At 45.0% G+C, this 18,902-nt stretch overlaps 1 protein-coding gene across 1 annotated transcript in view; it reads right to left on the bottom strand.

Annotated features, from left to right (window-relative positions):
- The window catches only part of VWA2 (von Willebrand factor A domain containing 2), a 33,285-nt gene extending 17,657 nt beyond the window's left edge, over positions 1-15,628 (bottom strand). The window contains exons 1-4 of the mRNA XM_003408943.3: positions 15,577-15,628; positions 10,961-11,035; positions 9,800-9,933; positions 2,749-2,858 (exon numbers count right to left, since the gene is read on the bottom strand). Of these exons, the coding sequence (XP_003408991.2) occupies positions 2,749-2,858; positions 9,800-9,933; positions 10,961-11,035; positions 15,577-15,628 (371 nt within the window). The remainder of the gene's footprint in view (positions 1-2,748; positions 2,859-9,799; positions 9,934-10,960; positions 11,036-15,576) is intronic.
- Positions 15,629-18,902: the final 3,274 nt, after the last annotated feature.

Below are 18,902 nucleotides of genomic sequence, written 5' to 3' on the forward strand. Positions count from 1 at the left end.
AGTACTTCATCCCTTTTCACGGCCAAATAATCTTCCATGGATGGATATACCACATTGTCCTTATCCATTCCACAGCTGATGAACGTTTGAGTTTCCACTTTGGGGCTAATATGAATAATGTTGCTAGGAACATCCATGTACAAGTTTTTGTGTGGGCACATGTCTTCCTTTCTCGAGTACACACCTAGGAGTGGAATGGCTGCGTCACACGGTAACTCTACGTTTAACGTTTTGAGGTACTGTCAAACTGCTGTCTAAAGCAGCTGTATCACTTTACCTTCTCGCCGGCAGTGTATGAGGGTTACAATCTCTCCACACGCTCACCAACACTTGCTATTGTTTTGTCTTTTTGATGCTAGCCATCCTGAGTGGTTGTGACGTAGTATCTCACTGTGGTATTCATTTGCATTTCCCTAATGAGGGAAACCCTGGTGGCGTAGTGGTTAAGTGCTACAGCTGCTAAGCAAAGGGTCAGCAGTTCAAATCCACCAGACGCTCCTTGGAAACTCTATGGGGCAGTTCTACTCTGTCCTATTGGGTCACTATGAGTCGGACTCGACGGCATTGGGTTTGGTTTTTTTTTTTCCCCCTAATGAGCCCTGGTGGCCCAGTAGTTAAGAGCTACAGTGAGCTATGGCTACTAACCAAAAGGTCGCCAGCCACTCCTTGGAAACCCTATGAGGCAGCTCTACTCTGTCCTACAGGGTCACTTTGAGTCAGAATCAACTCAATGGCAATGGTTTTTTTTTGTTGCTGTTGTTTTAATGACTAATGAAGCTGAGCATCTTTTCATGTGTTTGTTGGCCATATGTATATCCTCTTTGGGGAAATGTCCGTTCATAGGGTTTCTATTTAGGATGAGGAAATGTTCAAAAATTAGATTACTTATAGAGTTGTATAACTCTGTGAATATACTCAAGACTGTTAAATTGTACACTTTAAATGAGTGAATTTTGTGATATGTTAAATTATATCTCAGTAAAGCTGTTTTTTCTAAAAAAGGTTAGTGTGCACAATAGTCATGGGTGGGCGGGAGGGCAGAGGCCTGAGCAGAGTGCAGATTCCTAGGTATCGCTGCCCAGAAACTGATTCAGTAAGTCTGGGCCGGGGCCCAGGCATCTGCATTTTTACACACTCTTCCCACAGTTCTGACCCAGGTGGCTTTAGGACTTCACTTTGACAAGTGCTGCTCTTGTAGTCTGGGCCCAGGGTTGGGGGCAGGCTGCAATGGCTCTCTATGGGAGACCAGTTCTTGGAGGCCCCAAGGATAGAAGGGAAAAGAAGAAATGTATATTTTTTGAAACATACTACTATACTTTCTCTTTTGCATTTTCTTGTATTTAACTTGCCCCTCATTCTGCCCAGAGCACCCATGGGCATAGGAAAACCAAAACCCACTGCCGTTGAGTCAATTCCAACTCATAGCAGCCCTGCAGTGGTCAAGAGCTACAGCCGCTAACCAAAAGATCAGCAGTTCAAATCCACCAGCCACTCCTTGGAAACCCTATGGGGGAGCTCTGCTCTGTCCTATAGAGTCACCATGAGTTGCTGTGAGTGGGCAGACTAAATGGCTGGGATAAACAGCCTGAGATGAAGTCACTGGGCTTCCCTGTGCCTCCCAGGCCTCCAGAGGTCCCAGTGTGCCCAGTGTGGGGACTCAGCTTGCTGATGGCACCAGTGGGCCTACAGAGGCCTGCACCTGGGAGAAGGACCTCAGAGCTCAGGGCCTTTGCCAGTGGAGGCGATGGCAGTAAATAGGTGGGACCATTGACTTCTATGGGACTCTAGAGAATAGCAGAGCAAGTGGTAACAGAGACTAAGAGGATCTAGACATCAGAGCGTCAAGTGGCAAGTCAAAGTCATTCTGTGAGAGCTTGTGACAAACACTGTATCAGTTCTATATACATACAGATATACATATGTACAAAACATATACACAAAAATATGTGTATTTTGGACATGTTATCAGGAGAGACCAGTCTCTGGAAAAGGACATCATGCTTGGTAAAGTAGATGGTCAGTGATAAAGAGGAAGACCCTCAACAAGATGGACTAACACAGTGGCTGCAACAATGGCCTCAAACATAGCAATGATTGTGAGGGTGGCGCGGACAAGGCAGTGTTTCGTTCTGCTGTATATAGGGTCGCTATGAACCAGAGCCGACTCAATGGCACCTAACAACAGCTCGCAATTATAATATACATGTATACATATTTATATATGCATACATGGGATGACTTGAAATGTGAGTAAAGTTACAGCCCTACTAAACATATTTATAAGGTACATGTACACATAAACAGCTATTCATAATTTTTAAAGCACTCTCAGTAATAGAAGAGCACTTAGCCTTTTTATATATATACCTGAAAAAAAAAGTGGCTTAAAGAATGTATAAACCATCCAAGCTGCAGTGGCCACCAGGGACGAACTGAGACTAGAACCCAGTGTACTTCCCACCACTCCACATCTTAACCCCAGTCTCAACCTTCCACAGCCCATTCTTCCAAGTAACTGACAGCTACACACAAGGGCAGCAAATACTTTTTTTTACCTGCTTTGGCATTCCCTTGAGGAGGGAGTCCTGTGTGTACAGCTGGGGTTCAGGAAGCCCGCCACCCACTTTCAGCTCCTACCTTCCCCCTCAGCAAGCTGTAAGGCTGAGAGCCAAGGCCTCATCCGTCAAGGGTGCCATTATAACAGCAGCTGGTGTCTTCCTAAACATGGCATTATCTGATCACACATACTTGAAAACCATCGTCTTGATTTTCGCCTTCACTTCCTGTCGGGTTGAAAACAAATCCAAGGGGAATTCCAGCTGAGGGGCGGAACTGAACTGGAACGCTCCCACTCTGACCTGCAGTAGGAGACAGGGGGCCCAAGACTGGGGTCAAGTCATAGACATTTGTAGGAGGGCTCAAGGGACAAGAAAGGTTAACGATCCTGCCTCCTGTCCACTCAACAAATACCAGTGCTGGCGCTATCTCCAATCTCCAAAAAGAAGTTTCCAAAAATCAGGAGGAAAACCTGGAAGCAAATAGTTGCCATCTGCCTGTGTCCTACACTGACAACCCCTAATTTAATCTTCTCAGCCCACATCCTCCAACCAGTTGCCGTCAATTCTGACTCATGGTAGTGCCACGTGTGTCAGAGTAGAACTTCTCTCCATAGGGTTTTCACAGCTGCGACTTTTTGGAAACAGATTGCCAGGCCTTTCTTCCCAGGCACTTCTGGATGGGTTCAAATCTCCAACCTTTCAGTTAGCAGCTGAGTGCTTAACTGTTTGTGTCACCCAGTGACTCCCTATATTTTCCCTCCCCCGGCAGCTCAACATTCTGGCACCTCTCCTGGCTGGGCCATGAGCCTGGAGGATAGGCTCCCAGCTGCAATTTTCAGCTGTCTCCTGGGCACAGGCACTGTTTTCAGCAAGCTCATACATGATTTCATTGAATCCACACCCATTCAGTACTCACATGCCTGCTGGGGAAACTAAAATTTAGAAGAGGATGCAGATCTTGCCCAAGGCCACACAGCTAGTAAGAAAGGGAAAACAAAAAAAAAAAAAAAAACACCTGTTGCCGTCGAGTAGATTCCAACTCATAGTGACCCTACAGGACAGAGTAGAACTGCCCTGTAGGGTTTCCAAGGCTACAATCTTTATGGTAGCAGACTGCCAAATCTTTCTCCTGTGGAGTGGCTGATGGGTTTGAACTACCAACCTTTTGCTTAGCGCTTTAACCACTGTACCGCCAGTGCTCCTTGTAAGAAAGGGAGCCAGGACTCAAATCCAGACCATTGGACTTCAGTGCCTATGATCTCCACTGAGGTTCAGTTATGCTCTCCCCTCCTCAGCAGCCAGCACAGGCCTTCAGTAAAATGCACACTGATCCAGCCGGGGGTACTACAGAAGCCAACCACGGCCACCACCAGTCAATTCCTTTGCTGGGTAGTTGGCCCTTCCAGGTGTGCTCTAAGTTAGAGAAAGGCCAAGTCTCCCAACCAGAGGTAGACTGGAGGCCAAGCAGCACCCTAAACTGAGACAAGCAACACTGGAGTTAAAGGTGTCTATGTAATGGAGGGAGCAAGACCCGCTGATGATGCCAAATAGACGTGCGCATCCTCACTGAAAAGGCAGCCCTAGGCAGAAAGTCCAATGTCTTGCAAAACAGAAGGAGGGAAACTGAGGAAAGCCAATATCTGGACTCTTGAAGCACTAGGGTGTTTGAGCAAAGAAGGTTACAAGTATTCAGGTTTCTTCTTGAGAGTCCCAGCCCTGTACCTAATCACTGGCTTTCAAAAACCCCTGGAGAAGCTACACTCCAGCTGCTATTCCCATAACTGGACCCCAATTCTGGTCACCATTTCAAATAGGCCAACTGAGTCACATTTAAGCAATGCCTTAAGTGACTGGCTACTGCCACTACTTGAATTCCTCTACTACATGCCTGGGGTTTGAGAGATGACCAAAGCACTCTGCCACACCAAGCCGGCTGTATCTCCTCCCAGTGAGCTCGGCTCTTTAGCCATTCCTTCCAGATGAAGGAACCATTCAGCATTTTAAGTAGAAAGAAATTTAAGTCTCAGGTGGGCGTGCAGGGGAGATGGACACTGACAGAGCTGCAGACAAGCTCAGGCAGAAGCTTCTGAGAAGAAAACCTTTCAAGATCTCCCTTGAATTTAAGGTATGATAAAGGGGGCATCACAAACTAGTGGGGAAAAGATGGTCTAGTCAGTGAATGACACTGGGGCAAGTGAATAGTAATCTGTAAAAAATAAATGATAAATTGTAAAGGATTCAAGATTTAAATGTGAAAAATGAAACCATGAAAGTTCTAAAGGAAAACTTGAGAGAATTCCTTTATAACACCAAACTGAAAAGATCTTCCTATGACTTAAAATCCAGAAACCATAAAAGAAAAGACTGATAAATCTAACTACATTAAAAAAGAAAAACAACTTCTGCATGACAAAACATACCTTAATGCAATAAAAAAGCTAAAAAAAAAAACAGGAAAAATATTTACAACTCATATCCGAGACAAAGGGCTAGTTTTCCAAAATACATAAAGAGTTTCTAGGAATCAATATGTAAAATAATCCAACAGAAAAATGAGCGAAGGATATGAACAGAGACCACAGAACAGCAAATACAAATGGCTCTCCCGTATCAGTTTAGCAAAAAGCCAAACACAATGTTTATATGGTTGTGGCCAAATCAGACTTGCAAACATTGCTGGTAGGAACGTACGTTGGTGCAACCTCCATGGAGGGTAATTTGTCAATATTTATAAAAAGTTATAAATGCATATGGTACTAGGAGCTGACTCAATGGCAACTAACAAGAACAACCTGGAAATTTATCCTACAGATTTATTTCCGCACATGTGAAATGGCCTATTTATAAGATTATTTATCACAGTATATTTGTAAAAGCGAATGTCCATCAATAGATGATTAGTTAATCAAACCTTGGTAAATTCTTACAATGGAACATAAATCAGTTCCAAAAAAATAAAGCAACAACAATAAAAAACAAATATATACCCATATACTGATGTAAAAAGATTTCCAAGATAAAATGGGGAGGATAAAAAGCAAGGAATAGACAAGTTTGTAGACAGTATGTTTCCCTTGGTGTAAAAAGAGGAGAAATAGCATAATTCACATTTGCTTAGATTTGCATGAAGCAATTCTAGAAGGAGATTCAAGAAAGCTGGGAGGGGGACTGGAAAATGGAAAATGAGTGGGTGTGAGGGAGACTTCTCCCTGAATACCTTTTTATGGAACCATGTGACTGAATTACTCAGTTAAAAAGGTGGGGGAACTCTCTGGAGACCAACAGCTGGGTGTATTTACTTGGGTTAAACAGGAAGGATACAACTTCAAAACAAGACAAGATGGAAACAGCTTAAGTCAGTAGTTAAGGCATTTAATTTAATTGGTGGTCTGGGAGCAAAACAGCTGCCTTTCATCTGCTTCAGTTTGCTGTGTGCCTCTGAAGGCAGCCTGCCCAGCCCTCCCTCCAGCTGTAATCACACCACGGCAATCCTTCCATTACGGCCAGCAAGTTAGCTTCTCAGCTTTTACGTGTTGAGTGGAAGGCTTCAAACACCTAAAAATCCACCTTGACAGCAGAGCACCCACAAAAAGCCTTAATTTATAGCTACTTGAAAATTTCTTCCGTCAAACTAAGGTTACAGGAAGAAAAACAAGGGGCGAAATCAGCTGCCTTGTATATGCAGATAAGAAGAAGAAAACACAAAAATGCAGCAGCAAAAATATAAAACCTGAAGCCACAAATCAGACTGAACACCTGAAATCACTGTTAGCAAAAAGCCCTTCTAAAGCATCGGAACAAGTCCGCTGGCACACGTTGGAGGTCAGGGTGCTTGCTCGCTCGCTCGCTCACACAAATACTGGAAAAGACCAGTTGCTGTCTAGTGGGCTCCGACTCATGGAGACCGCATGTGCTCCATAGGATTTTCAATGGCTGGTTTTTTGGAAGCAGATCACCAGGCTTTTCTTCCGGGGTGCTTCTAGGTGGACTCAAACCTCCAAGCTTCCACTTAGCAGCTGAGCACATTAACCGTTTCTACCACCCAAGGACCCCTCACTCAAATAGACACCCAATTCTTTTGTGAAACAAACCTTGCTGTGAGGAAGTTTTTCTCAAGTTAAGCCCAAATCTAACTCCCTCAACAACCAGAGTTATAGTTCTGCCCTCTTAATAATACAGCCACTCCGCGCCTTCTTTCACATGAAAATGGTAAGCATGTTCCCTCATCTGTGAGTTTCCTGGCTTCCTGTTCTGGGCACTGACTAGTTTCCAAACACCTAGCCTAAAAATCAGCTCCCAGAATTTAGCACCACTTTCTGGACGCAGGCGGTTAAATTTCCTGCCCTCTGGGGGCCTGTGGGCGGGGCAGCTGCTCCAACAGCACCAACCACAGCTGTGGTTTTCTTACCTGGCCACCCTCTCCCTGAGGACATGCAATTCCATCAGCGCACTGTCCCCCCCCCCACCACCCCGTGGCACACTGCCCACTGTCCACCTGCCCTGTGAATTCTGAGTGTCGTTACCTCATCCTAGCCCAGGGGCCACACTGGGAGAGAGACACGGTATAATGGAGCAAGTCCTGGGCTGAAAGTCAAGAGCCCCAGCTCTTCCACATTTAGCTCTGTCCTGAGCTTGCTGTGTGACCCTAGGCAGCCACTCAGTCTCTCTGAGCCTCAATTTCCTAATCTGTGTCCATACCAATCTTCCCTCCCAACCTGACATCCTCAGCCATCTCCAGGTCACCCATTCATTTCAGAACACACTACATCAATGTCAAGGTCAACAAAGTTTGATCTGTGTGCCATCTCGTCCATGAATATCTAGTGAAGCTTCACAGGGAATCATTTCCCTTTAAAAGCAGGGCCCTTTGTGAAGGAGGAAACACTGGTGGTGTAGTGGTTAACAGCTACAGCTGCAAACCAAAAGGTCGGCAGTTCGAATCCTCCAGGCACTCCCTGGAAGCTCTATGGGGCAGTTCTACTCTGTCCCATAGGGTTGCTATGAGTTGTAATCCACTGGACAGCAATGGGTTTGGTGTGAAGGAGGGTGGAGTTTTAGCGGTCCTTGGCCGCTGACCCTTTTAAGGACAGAGTGCTGGGTTGACATCACAGTTGGAACTTCTGGTCTGGTCATGCCTAGATTGACCGATGTCTCTTATGGTGTGTTTTTTGGGGGGCTGGGCAGTGTTTCCTTCTGTTGTACACAGGATTGCTGTGCATTGGAACCGACTGGACAGCACCTAGCAACAACGGTGTTTTTACATGGTGGTGCAAGGATGCTTTTTGTTCAGTTACGTGCTCACTCTCCCAAAGTGGCATGCATTTCTGGGGAAAATCTGGCTCTAATTAAAAGCCATGTTTGCTCCTAAATTCTACAGGTTTTACAAGGATTAATCCAGGAATGTCATTTCGGAAAACCACTTCCTTCCTCAATCTGCATGTGAACAGTCTCCAAGTAATTTTGGCTTTCCAGACCAACTGCCCCTTCTTCATTTTTTATTTGACTTTTGAGTAGGTAACAATCCACAAGGGTTAACATCCAGAAAGTACTACAATGTCCTTATTAATGTACTTGTGCCCAATCTGACCAGTTCCCAACCTCCTCCACTGTTTGTAGCCCCTTAAAAATGCCACCAGAGTTTTCTTTATGCATATACAAGGCAAATACAAGCATAGGTTCTCTTATTCATCCCCCTTCATTTTTCACATAAGAAGTAACATACCATTTTCACCTTATTCACTTTACACTGAATTTGTTTTGGAGTCTTTCCAAAGCAGGGCCTAGAAGAGTGTCCTCATTCACTTTCTGCAGCTGCCGCTGTCCCATTAAATGGGCACACTGGAACCCATTTAACCTGTCCCCTGGGAATGGGCAGATCGTCTGACATATTTTGCTATTACAAACAAGGCCGCAGTGAATAATCGGTACGTGCCTTATTTTGCACCCGCAGGGTATCCGCAGAATAAATTCCTAGACATGGAACTGCTGGGTCAAAGGGTCCAAGCCTTTGTAATTTTGATTAATACGGTTGGATTCCTCCTACAGAGGTTGTACAGTTTGTACTCCCACTAGCCGTGTATGGGAACGCCAGTTCCCTAGAGACTTGCCAAATGAATGTGTCACCAAACTTTGGATTTTTGTTAATCTAGTAAGTGAAAAATGATACGTCAGCTGGAGATTTGCTATTACATTAAGTGAGGTTGGGCATCTTTTCATGTATCTAAAGGCCATCTGTCTTTCGTTTTCTGGGAACCATCTGTGTTTGTTGCCCATTTTTCTACTGAGTTGTTAAAAAATGCCCTTTTTACAAACAAAAGCCACAGCTACCATATTCGGCTGATATTTAGGAACTGCTGTCTGGAGCCAGGAGTAACAAGAATTGAAGATGCTGCGTAGATTCATTTAAAAAAAGGCCAGAGTAATTCCTTCCTAAGGTCCCTGAGTTGCGTGAACAGTTTGTGCTTGTCTATTAATCAAAGGGTTGGTGGTTCAAATCCACCCAGCAGTGCCAGGGAAGAAAGTCTTGGCAATCTACTTCAGTAAGATTACAGCCATTGAAAATCCTGCAGAGTACAGTTCCACTCTGAAACACATGGGGTCACCATGAGTTGGAGTCGACTTGATAGCAACGGGTTTGGCTTTATTTTTTTGTCTAGTTCCTTCCAAGTCAACAGAGGAGGGAGGAACTGTGCTTCATACTGAGACTCTGGTGTTCGGAGGCAGCTACAGTTTTCGTCTGCTTAGCATTTTTTCCCCCCTTTTCCCATTTTTCTGCAAACACAACCCCTCTTCCTAGTGGGCAATCAAATCCATGTGTTTCCCCCACCCACAACCTCCAGTGTGAGCACTTGACTCAGGTCTGGGCTGGGAATCTTTCTCGGGGCTCCTGTGATTGGTCAAGGGACTGTCATGTGACTTAGGCTTGACCAATCAGAGCCCTCCCTGAGACTACTGACGGATCTACAGAGAAAGAGGTATACCTTCTTTTTACTAGGGTCACTAGCCTGAAGGACAATTTTGCTATGTCAGGGAAACTTGTCTGCAAATGAAACCAACACGGGAAAGCAGAATTGAGAAGAAGAAAAAAAGAGGGATGCCTGATAGCCTTGCTTGAGCCCTTGGATCCCACCCTACCTGGAACCAGGATTCACAAGCTGATAAGTGCCCTCTTCGTATGACTGGATTTCTGCCACTTGCAACCAGGGAGGCCCTAATAAAAGGCCCACAAACCTTGTACTCACTCTCTCAGGGCTGACGTCCAGAGCATCACAGACTGTGATGGCAAAGTGCTTGGACCTCTCGAAGCTCCTTTTCCCAATGCTGTGAGAGCCATCCAGCAGAAACAGGATGTCCACCGCAGCTGAGCATTGCATCACTAGGAGAGAGAGGGGCAGACGCATGACGTCGGCTTCCCTGCAGTCTGGGCTGCCGGCAGAAATGACCTTGTGGTGGGTGGAGCTGCAGCTCCTCTCAGCACAACAGGGGGATAACACAGCAGAAGGCCCTGGCCAGAGCTGGCCCTCCTCTGAGGTGGGAAACACACACCCACCACAGACATGCCCCTACATAAAAGTCTTTGGAATAATGGACAAATCCAATTCAGCAACACTATTGAGCTCAACAAGAGGATGGGTCTCCCGGGCTAGAGAGGGACACTGAAGAGCCTTGGTCTCAGCTCTTGGGGGGTCACAGTCTAGTCAGGGATGCAGTCAGGCATCCTGTTATACAAGCCGGTATTACCCAAGAATTAAAGTAGCAATAACAATAGCCAGCAGTTATTGCACGGAACGAACATATTAATTTATTTAACTCTGGCAACCACACTATGAGATGTTACTATTTTTATTTCCAGTGGACAGGTGAGGAAAGCAGGGCACATAGCAATTAAGTAACATTCCTAAGGCCCAAGTACCAGGAAGAGGGAGAGCCAGGAATCAACCTAGGCTGTCTGGCTCCAGAGGAGGCAAGGAGGAGGAGACAGAGAAAGGCCTCCTGCATAGGCACATGGAACTGAGGAAAGATGAGGGAGTTTCACCAAAGAGGGAAGAAAGGATGTCCTGGCTAAGGAAGGGGCATGCAGGGCTTGTCCTGGGAATGGGCTGCAAGAGGGAATACTGATTATCATGGAAGAGGAAGGAACATGGCGGGAGATGGAACTGGTAGAGTAGATGGTGATCATGTAACTGACCTCGAAGCACAGACCAAGAATCTGGCACTGGGAATTACTGAGGGTTTTCACCCAGGAGAGTGACTCAACTGGCCCCTGTTTGGGGAAACAACTTTGGCCCCAGTGAAAGGAAATGGGAGTAGAGCAAAAAGTATCTGGAGTAATAGTTTCCCTCGAGTCTGTCACACAGAAGTTGAAATGGGTATTTGGAGGACTAGGTAAAACACGTACTTACTTTTGCTGGCAGCTGAAATCTTCCCAATGGTCTCCCTGCTTACATGGACTTCCTGAAGAGGGACTGATGGGGGCACTAGGAGAGACAATACTAGAAGCAGTCATTCCAGGGCGGAGGGGGAAGGAGTCTTACTCTCCACATTATGTGAGTACCATGAACACATAATAGGAGAGAAAATGGGCACATGGAAGAATTTAAAGATATTTGTATGTCAAAATGTAACACAGGGATAACATAAAGAAATGCCCCCAATACCCCACCTCTATCAAGTACATTTGTATTGAAATTTGAGTATTTTGAAGAGAAAAATAAGAAATACACAGAGTAGCTATAGAAAGACTGGGATTCTAACCAGACTTTTGGCCCTGGTTAAACATAAAAACTGGGTCCCTCTCTAGGGTGCAGCTGCCTGTACTATCTATAGGTATGCCCTTAGAAGCCTCCCCCTGACTCCCTCAGACAAAACATCTCACCACCATAAAAACTAACCTTGGATGTGAACAGCCAATGCAGAGAACAGGTTTCACAGAAAAGCACAAGAGTAAATGCTCTGACAAGCGACAAAATGCTGTACCTCAAACAACGAGAGCCGTTTTATTTATTTATTGTGCTTTAGGTGAAAGTTTATAAATCAAGTCAGTCTCTCTTACAAAAAGTCATATACACCTTGCTATGCACTCCCAGCTGCTCTCCTTCTAGTGAGACAGCACATTCCTCCTCTCCACCCTGTATTCCCAGTGTCCATTCAACCAGCTCCTGATCCCCTGCTGTCTTCTCATCTCATCACCAGTCAGGAGTCGCCCACATAGACTCAAATGTCCACTTGAGCCAAGTAGCTCACCCCTGACCAGTATCATTGTCTATCTTATACTCCAGTCCAATCCGCGGTCTGTAGAGTTGGCTTCAGGACTGGTTCCAATCTTGGGCTAATAAAGGGTATGGGGACCATGGCCATCAGGGTCCCTCCCAGTCTCAGTCAGACCATTAAGCTGGTCTTTTTAAAGAATTTGAGATCTGCATCCCACTGTTTTCCTGCTCCATCAGGGATTCTCTGTTGTGTTCCCTGTCAGGGCAGTGATCGGTGGTAGCCAGGCACCTTCTAGTTCTTCCGGTATCAGGCTGATGGAGTCTCTGGTTTATATGGCCCTTTCTGTCTCCTGGGTTCATCTTTATCATATGTCTTTGGTGTTCTTTATTCTCCTTTACTCCAGCTAGGTTGAGACCAACTGATGCATCTTAGATGGCCGCTTACTAGTGTTTAAGACTTCAGATGCCTCTCACCAAAGTGGGATGCAGAACATTTTCTTATCCCAGTTGACATAAATGTCCCCTGAAACCATGGTCCCCAGACCCCCGTCCTTGCTACTCTGGCCTTCAAAGCCTTTGGTTGTATTCAGGAAACTTCTTTGCTTTTGGTTTAGTTCAGTTGTACTGACTTCCCCTGTGTTGTGTGTTGCCCTTCCCTTTACCTAAAATAATTTTTGTCTACTATCTAGTGAATATCCCTCTCCCTCTCTCCCCACCTTCGTAACCATCAAAGAATATTTTCTTCTGTGTTTAAGACTTTATCTAGAGTTCTTATAATAGTGGTCTCATACAATATTTGTCCTTTTGCAACTGATCAATTTCACTCAGCATAATGTCTTCCAGATTCCTCCACGTTATGAAATGTTTCACAGATTCATCATTGTTCTTAATCGTTATGTAGTATTCCACTGTGTGAATATACCATAATTTATTTATCCGTTCATCCGTTGATGGGCACGTTGGTTGCTTCCAACTTTTTGCTATTGTAAACAGTGCTGCAATGAACATGAGTGTGCATATATCTGTTCGTGTGAAGGCTGTTATTTCTTTAGGGTATATTCCAAGGAGTGGAACTGCTAGCTCGTATGGTAGTTCTATTTCTAGCTTTTTAAGGAAGTAGCAAATTGATTTCCAAAGTGGTTGTACCATTTTACATTCCCACCAGCAGTGTATAAGTGTTCCAAGTCCAATGAGAGAGCATTTTTAAAGGTGAAAATTAAATCAGCAAATTTTAAACTCAAATGAGATTGAGGAAAGATTAAGTTAAAAAAATTATTTTCCAGGAGGGGCACTGTAAACTGGTATAACCTTTTTGGAAAGGAAGTTGGACAAACGAATTAAGAGTCATAAAAATGCTCACACTCTTTAACACTACAGTACTACATCTGGGAATGGATCCTAGGAAAAAACAAGTTTAGAGAAAGAAAAGAATGTGCATTGGAACACTCTCTTCAATGCTATTTGTAAGAGAGAAATGATAGAAACAGTAAATACCTAAAGAGACTGGGGCATGAGTAAATACTGATATATTCGTTCTAGGCAATTGATATGAACAAGGGCTAAAAAGTATTGAGGTAGGCAGTTTCTGGGTAAATTTTCCTTTCTTTTTGATACCCAGTAAAATTGCAATCATGGTCTACGAGCAATCAGTAAAACAAATTTTAAAAAATATACTTTGAGGGCAGGGCATGCCAAAGAAGTCACAGGAGTTCAGAATGGTGAGAAAACCACAAGAAGTCCTGACGACAATGAGGGTTTCATCTAGAGGACATATTTTTGAAAAGCCAACACCCATCTGCAACTGCACTTGGTAGATTCCAGTGTTGGAAGAGATGTACATGCAGATGCTTTATAAAGGTAGAGAAACAGCTGGGTTGGGCAAAGCCAGGAACAGGGAAGGCCACAGGAAGAGGGCAGATGAATGAATGTGACCATGATAGGTTGCTGGGGAAAGAGGGAAAGAAGAAGGAGCTGGGGAAAAGCAGGAATCATGCAGTACGGTGAGGTCAGGTTCACAGGGTTTGCAGCTGTCAGGAAGGTGACTGCAGGGGGCACCAAAAAATCTCAGGTACTGGTGGGGAATGCCTCTTGCCTGCAGCACCCCCTAGAGTTTGCTGTTGGTCAACTGGTTAACTCAGGACCCTTGGGTTGGCTCCAAACTCTTTCCCAGCTCTACCTTCCAGGCTCCCCCTCAATTCCTCCCCCAGAGCAACCTGAATTCATTTCAAGCTTCCCCACTACTTTGATCAGGCAGCTTCGGCTCACCTGATATGCCCTCCCTACAATCTCTACTCACAGAGGACCTGGTTCTAGTCAATATGCTGAACCACCAATTAGCTCCACAGTCAAAAGCTGTCAGACAATTATCTTTCATTAGGACAGTCCACCACTGCCACGGCTGTTTTGCCACCAGAGGCAGAAACAAGACAAACTACAAAACAAAGACAGTAGACTAATTAAAAGAAAAGATCTTCCACGTACATAAAGAATGGCAGATGTTAAAACAAAGGCAGGGGCAACACTTAAAAAACAAATAAACGAACCAATTACCTAATAATTCAGATTGGTCTTCTAGAAAACAGAAGCTTCCTGCATCACTGCATTCAGAGATCATGAAGCTCTTGCCCATAACTCTTGCAGCCCCGCTGTAGCCCATGTTATATACCATCCCACAATGCAGTGCTGTTCCCATGGGCCCCTCTTCCCTGTCCCCCTGGAACATTCCCACCTCGTCCTCCACAGAGCCTAGCCCGGCTTTCTGCATACAGCATGTAAGCACTAAAGTTTGCCAAATAGAGTCCATGAATTATTGGCAAAGAGCCTAGTACCTAAGGAAACCCCCACTCCAAAAAAAAAAACCCAAATCCATTGCTGTTGATTCCAACTCATAGGGACCCTATAGGACAGAGTAGAACTGCCCCATAGTATTCCCAAAGCTGTAATCTTTACAGAGGCAGACTGCCACATCTTTCTTCCATGGAGTGGCTGGTGGGTTCTAACTGCCAACTTTTCAGTTAGCAGCCAAGTGCTTAACCACTGTGCTACCAAGGTTCCCACAAGGAATGCCCAAGGCTCTGTAAAGAGCAGAAAAGCACTCTTCCTTTTTAAATGTCATACCAGCTGGAGAAAGGCCAGCCATCTCCCAGAGATGAGCAGGAGGGGGAGCTCTGTAGCCACAGGTCACTCACTAAAGATGTCACTCAGCTATCTGTGCCTCTCTGTAGCATGTGCTCAGCTGCTGTGGTGAGCACACCTGGGTAACATCACCATCACTCCCCTGGGAGGTTACCTCAGGACTCTGCAGAGGTTCCCTGGAACAGAGGGTTGGCTAACGTGTGATGGTGGCTACCGCTACTAACCAATTTGCCAGACTCCTTTAAAGACATCTACAGGGCTTAGGGACTTCCAGCTGGGGTTGATGCTAATGAGTAGGCCGGGCTAAGAATGAATCAAACCTGCTCACTTTACAGATCAGAAAACTAAGGCTTCTTTTTCTCCTCATAGGGGCCTGGAGTGGGGGTGCCAGCCTAGAAGTCAGAAGACAGACATAGGTTTCAGTCCCAGCTCTGCTACCAATAGCTGTGTGTGAGCTGGGGGAGAACTAGGTGGACCCAGGGAGACTGGTCAGAAGGCTACTGTAGAGGTTCCTGCAGGAGATCATGGGGCTTAGGTTAGGCAGGCAGCAATGCAATGGAGAGAAAGGGATGGATTTGAGAGACCCTTACAAGTATTTTAACTTGATTTTACAACAAAATTGGAAGCAAATCAACCCCCGCAGGCCCTTACCCCCCACCATATAACCATCTTACCTGTGAGAAACAGGAAAACACAGGTGGCTTCCAGCAACAGGAGGAACGACATGATGATCTAGCTCTAGGGCTAGGAAAATAAAAGCAGAACAATTGGCTGTGTGAACTCCCCAAGTCACACCACCACCAAGGTGACAACTGCTCAGCTTTTCCCAGGACACAAATATGGTCCTGGAGGCCTCCCCTCACCATAATTATCTACGTAATAGCTGTGACCCAAGTATTCCACAGGATGTTTTCTCCTGTTTTTAAAACAGGCAATTGAGAGCTTGAAATAACTAACACCTGGAGGAACCTATCTGTTTTTTTTTTTTTTTTCTTCTTTTTTTTTTCTCCTGCCTGCCTTCTTTCTGCATACCATTGGTAATGACTTTGTTTTGTTCTGACCAGCCACTTGTGACTTGCAACCCCCCACATGGAGAGCAGGGCCCAGATGTCTGGCATGTATATCTTTAGCCTGATAAGATGTCCAGCATGTATCTCTTTGGTCTGATAAAGAGGCTCTTGTAATTATCTCATAATGAATAACTAACTCATCCAGCCATACCATCTGTGGGCTACAAAGACATTTCTAACCCTTGTAAGAATCATATATAAGCTTTAATGTAAAACTGCCTTTCGGGACTCCACAAGACAGCCTGTGTCGCTATCAGACTTTCCATTGGTGCCGCCCCCCTAAATAAACTTTCTCTCTTTCTGACTTGAAGTACATTTCATTGGCTCAACTGCTCCAGGGCATGGACCCTAACTGGCCAACAACAGCTACAAAAACCCATGAAGACTTTACTCCAACTACTTTGATGTTAGACAACAATCTAACATCTTCCCCAGAATACCAGCCCTCATCCCTGAACCTACCCCTGTTCCTCAAGATTCTGGAAAGGTATACTCAGCCCCAAGTTAGGGGTCCTGGGTTCTAGCCCTGCCTGGCTCCTGATTGGCAACATGATCTTGGGTAAAGTTACTCCACTCTCTGGGTCTCTACTTCTTCATGAAGGAGTTAGAGTCTGATAGATCGAAGATTTGATTTTCAATGTCCTGATTTTCTGAAACCTTCTAGCAAGGTTTTCCTTCCCCTAGCTAGGAGAACACATGCCAAGAAAGCCTGTGCTTTCTAAACTATAAGCAGTAACATGGCTTATGAAAAAGACAATGTATTTTTTTCAAAAGTTTTTTATTGCCTCAGAACGCTTCTAACAACAACAACAAAAAAAACGAAACCCGTAGCTGGCGAGTTGATTCCGACACAGTGACTCTATAGGACAAACTAGAATGGCCCCAAAAGGTTTCCAAGGAGGATATGAACTGCAGACCTTTTGGTGAGCAGCCACAGCTCTTAACCACTGTGCCACCAGGGCTTCTAGCATGGGTAAAACTCAGTGCCATGGGGCCTGAATCAATTTTTGAGCATGTTACTAAGGGGAGAAAGTGGGTACTTTTAATAAGAAGCTATAGACCTTAATTTTGATTCCATCAAAGGGCACTGTTATGGATAGAATTGTGTTTGCCCAAAATATGTGTTGGAATCCTAACCCCTATACCTGAGGATGTAATCCTGTTTAGGAATTGTTTTTTTTTTTTATTATTATTAACTTTTATTGAGCTTCAAGTGAACGTTTACAAATCAAGTCAGACTGTCACATATAAGTTTATATACACCTTACTCCGTACTCCCACTTGCTCTCCCCCTAATGAGTCGGCCCTTCCAGTCTCTCCTTTTGTGACAATTTTGCCAGCTTCCAACTCTCTCTATCCTCCCACCCCCCTCCAGACAGGAGATGCCAACACAGTCTCAAGTGTCCACCTGATATAATTAGCTCACTCTTCATCAGCATCTCTCTCCTACCCACTGTCCAGTCCCTTTCATGTCTGATGAGTTGTCTTCGGGAATGGTTCCTGTCCTGGGCCAACAGGAGGTTTGGGGACCATGACCGCCGGGATTCCTCTAGACTCAGTCAGACCATTAAGTACGGTCTTTTTATGAGAATTTGGGGTCTGCATCCCGCTGTTCTCCTGCTCCCTCAGGGGTTCTCTGCTGTGCTCCCTGTCAGGGCAGTCATCGATTGTGGCCGGGCACCAACTAGTTCTTCTGGTCTCAGGATGATGTAGGTCTCTGGTTCATGTGGCCCTTTCTGTCTCTTGGGCTCTTAGTTATTGTGTGACCTTGGTGTTCTTCATTCTCCTTTGCTCCAGGTGGGTTGAGACCAATTGATGCATCTTAGATGGTCACTTGTTAGCATTTAAGACCCCAGACGCCACATTTCAAAGTGGGATGCAGAATGTTTTCATAATAGAATTATTTTGCCAATTGACTTAGAAGTCCCCTTAAACCATGGTCCCCAAACCCCTGCCCTTGCTCTGCTGACCTTTGAAGCATTGTTTATCCTGGAAACTTCTTTGCTTTTGGTCCAGTCCAGTTGAGCTGACCTTCCATGTATTGAGTATTGTCCTTGGGAATTGGGTTTTATTATGTTCATGAAGCTGTATCAGTGTAGGGTATGTCCTAAACCTAATCACTTCTAGTTATAAAAAGAAGGATTAAACACAGGAGTAAGCAGAAATGCGAAAAGATAGATGCCACGTGGAGCTCTCCAAGGAACCCAGGACTCGAAGGCTAGAGAAGCTGAGACAAGGATCTTCCCCTAGAGCTGTCAGAGAGAGAGCCTTCCTCTATATCAAGTGGCCTGAATTTGCACTTCCAGCCACTGAACTGTGAGAAAATAAATTTCTACTCTTTAGTGTCAACCACTTGTGTTTGTTATAGCAGCACTAGGGAGCTGAGCCAGGCACATACCTGAGACTTCTAATTTTAGCTGTGAAGCCCAGAAACTGCATCATTATCATTTTAATCACAAACACATGATACATGATTCAGATAACCTTACTTTAAGCAAGTGCCTGTGGAGTTTAAGCACAGAAAGGGCTCACGCAGAAGGAAAATTCAGGCTTTTTTCTCAGTATAATTTAGCAAGGAAAAATAAAAAAACACCTTAATAATGATGTTGTTAGGTGCCGTCAAGTCGGTTCCGACTCATAGCGACCCTATGCACAACAGAATGAAACACTGGCTGGTCCTGCGCCATCCTTACAATCGTTGTTATGCTTGAGCTCATTGTTGCAGCCACTGTGTCAATCCACCTCGTTGAGGGTCTTCCTCTTTTCCACTGACCCTGTACTCTGCCAAGCATGATGTCCTTCTCCAGGGATTTATCCCTCCTGACAACACGTCCAAAGTATGTAAGACGCAGTCTCGCCATCTTTGCTTCTAAGGAGCACTCTGGTTGTACTTCTTCCAAGACAGATTTATTTCTTCATTCTTTTGGCAG

Source organism: Loxodonta africana, chromosome 16 (assembly GCF_030014295.1).
Source record: "Loxodonta africana isolate mLoxAfr1 chromosome 16, mLoxAfr1.hap2, whole genome shotgun sequence".
NCBI classification, from domain to species: domain Eukaryota; kingdom Metazoa; phylum Chordata; class Mammalia; order Proboscidea; family Elephantidae; genus Loxodonta; species Loxodonta africana.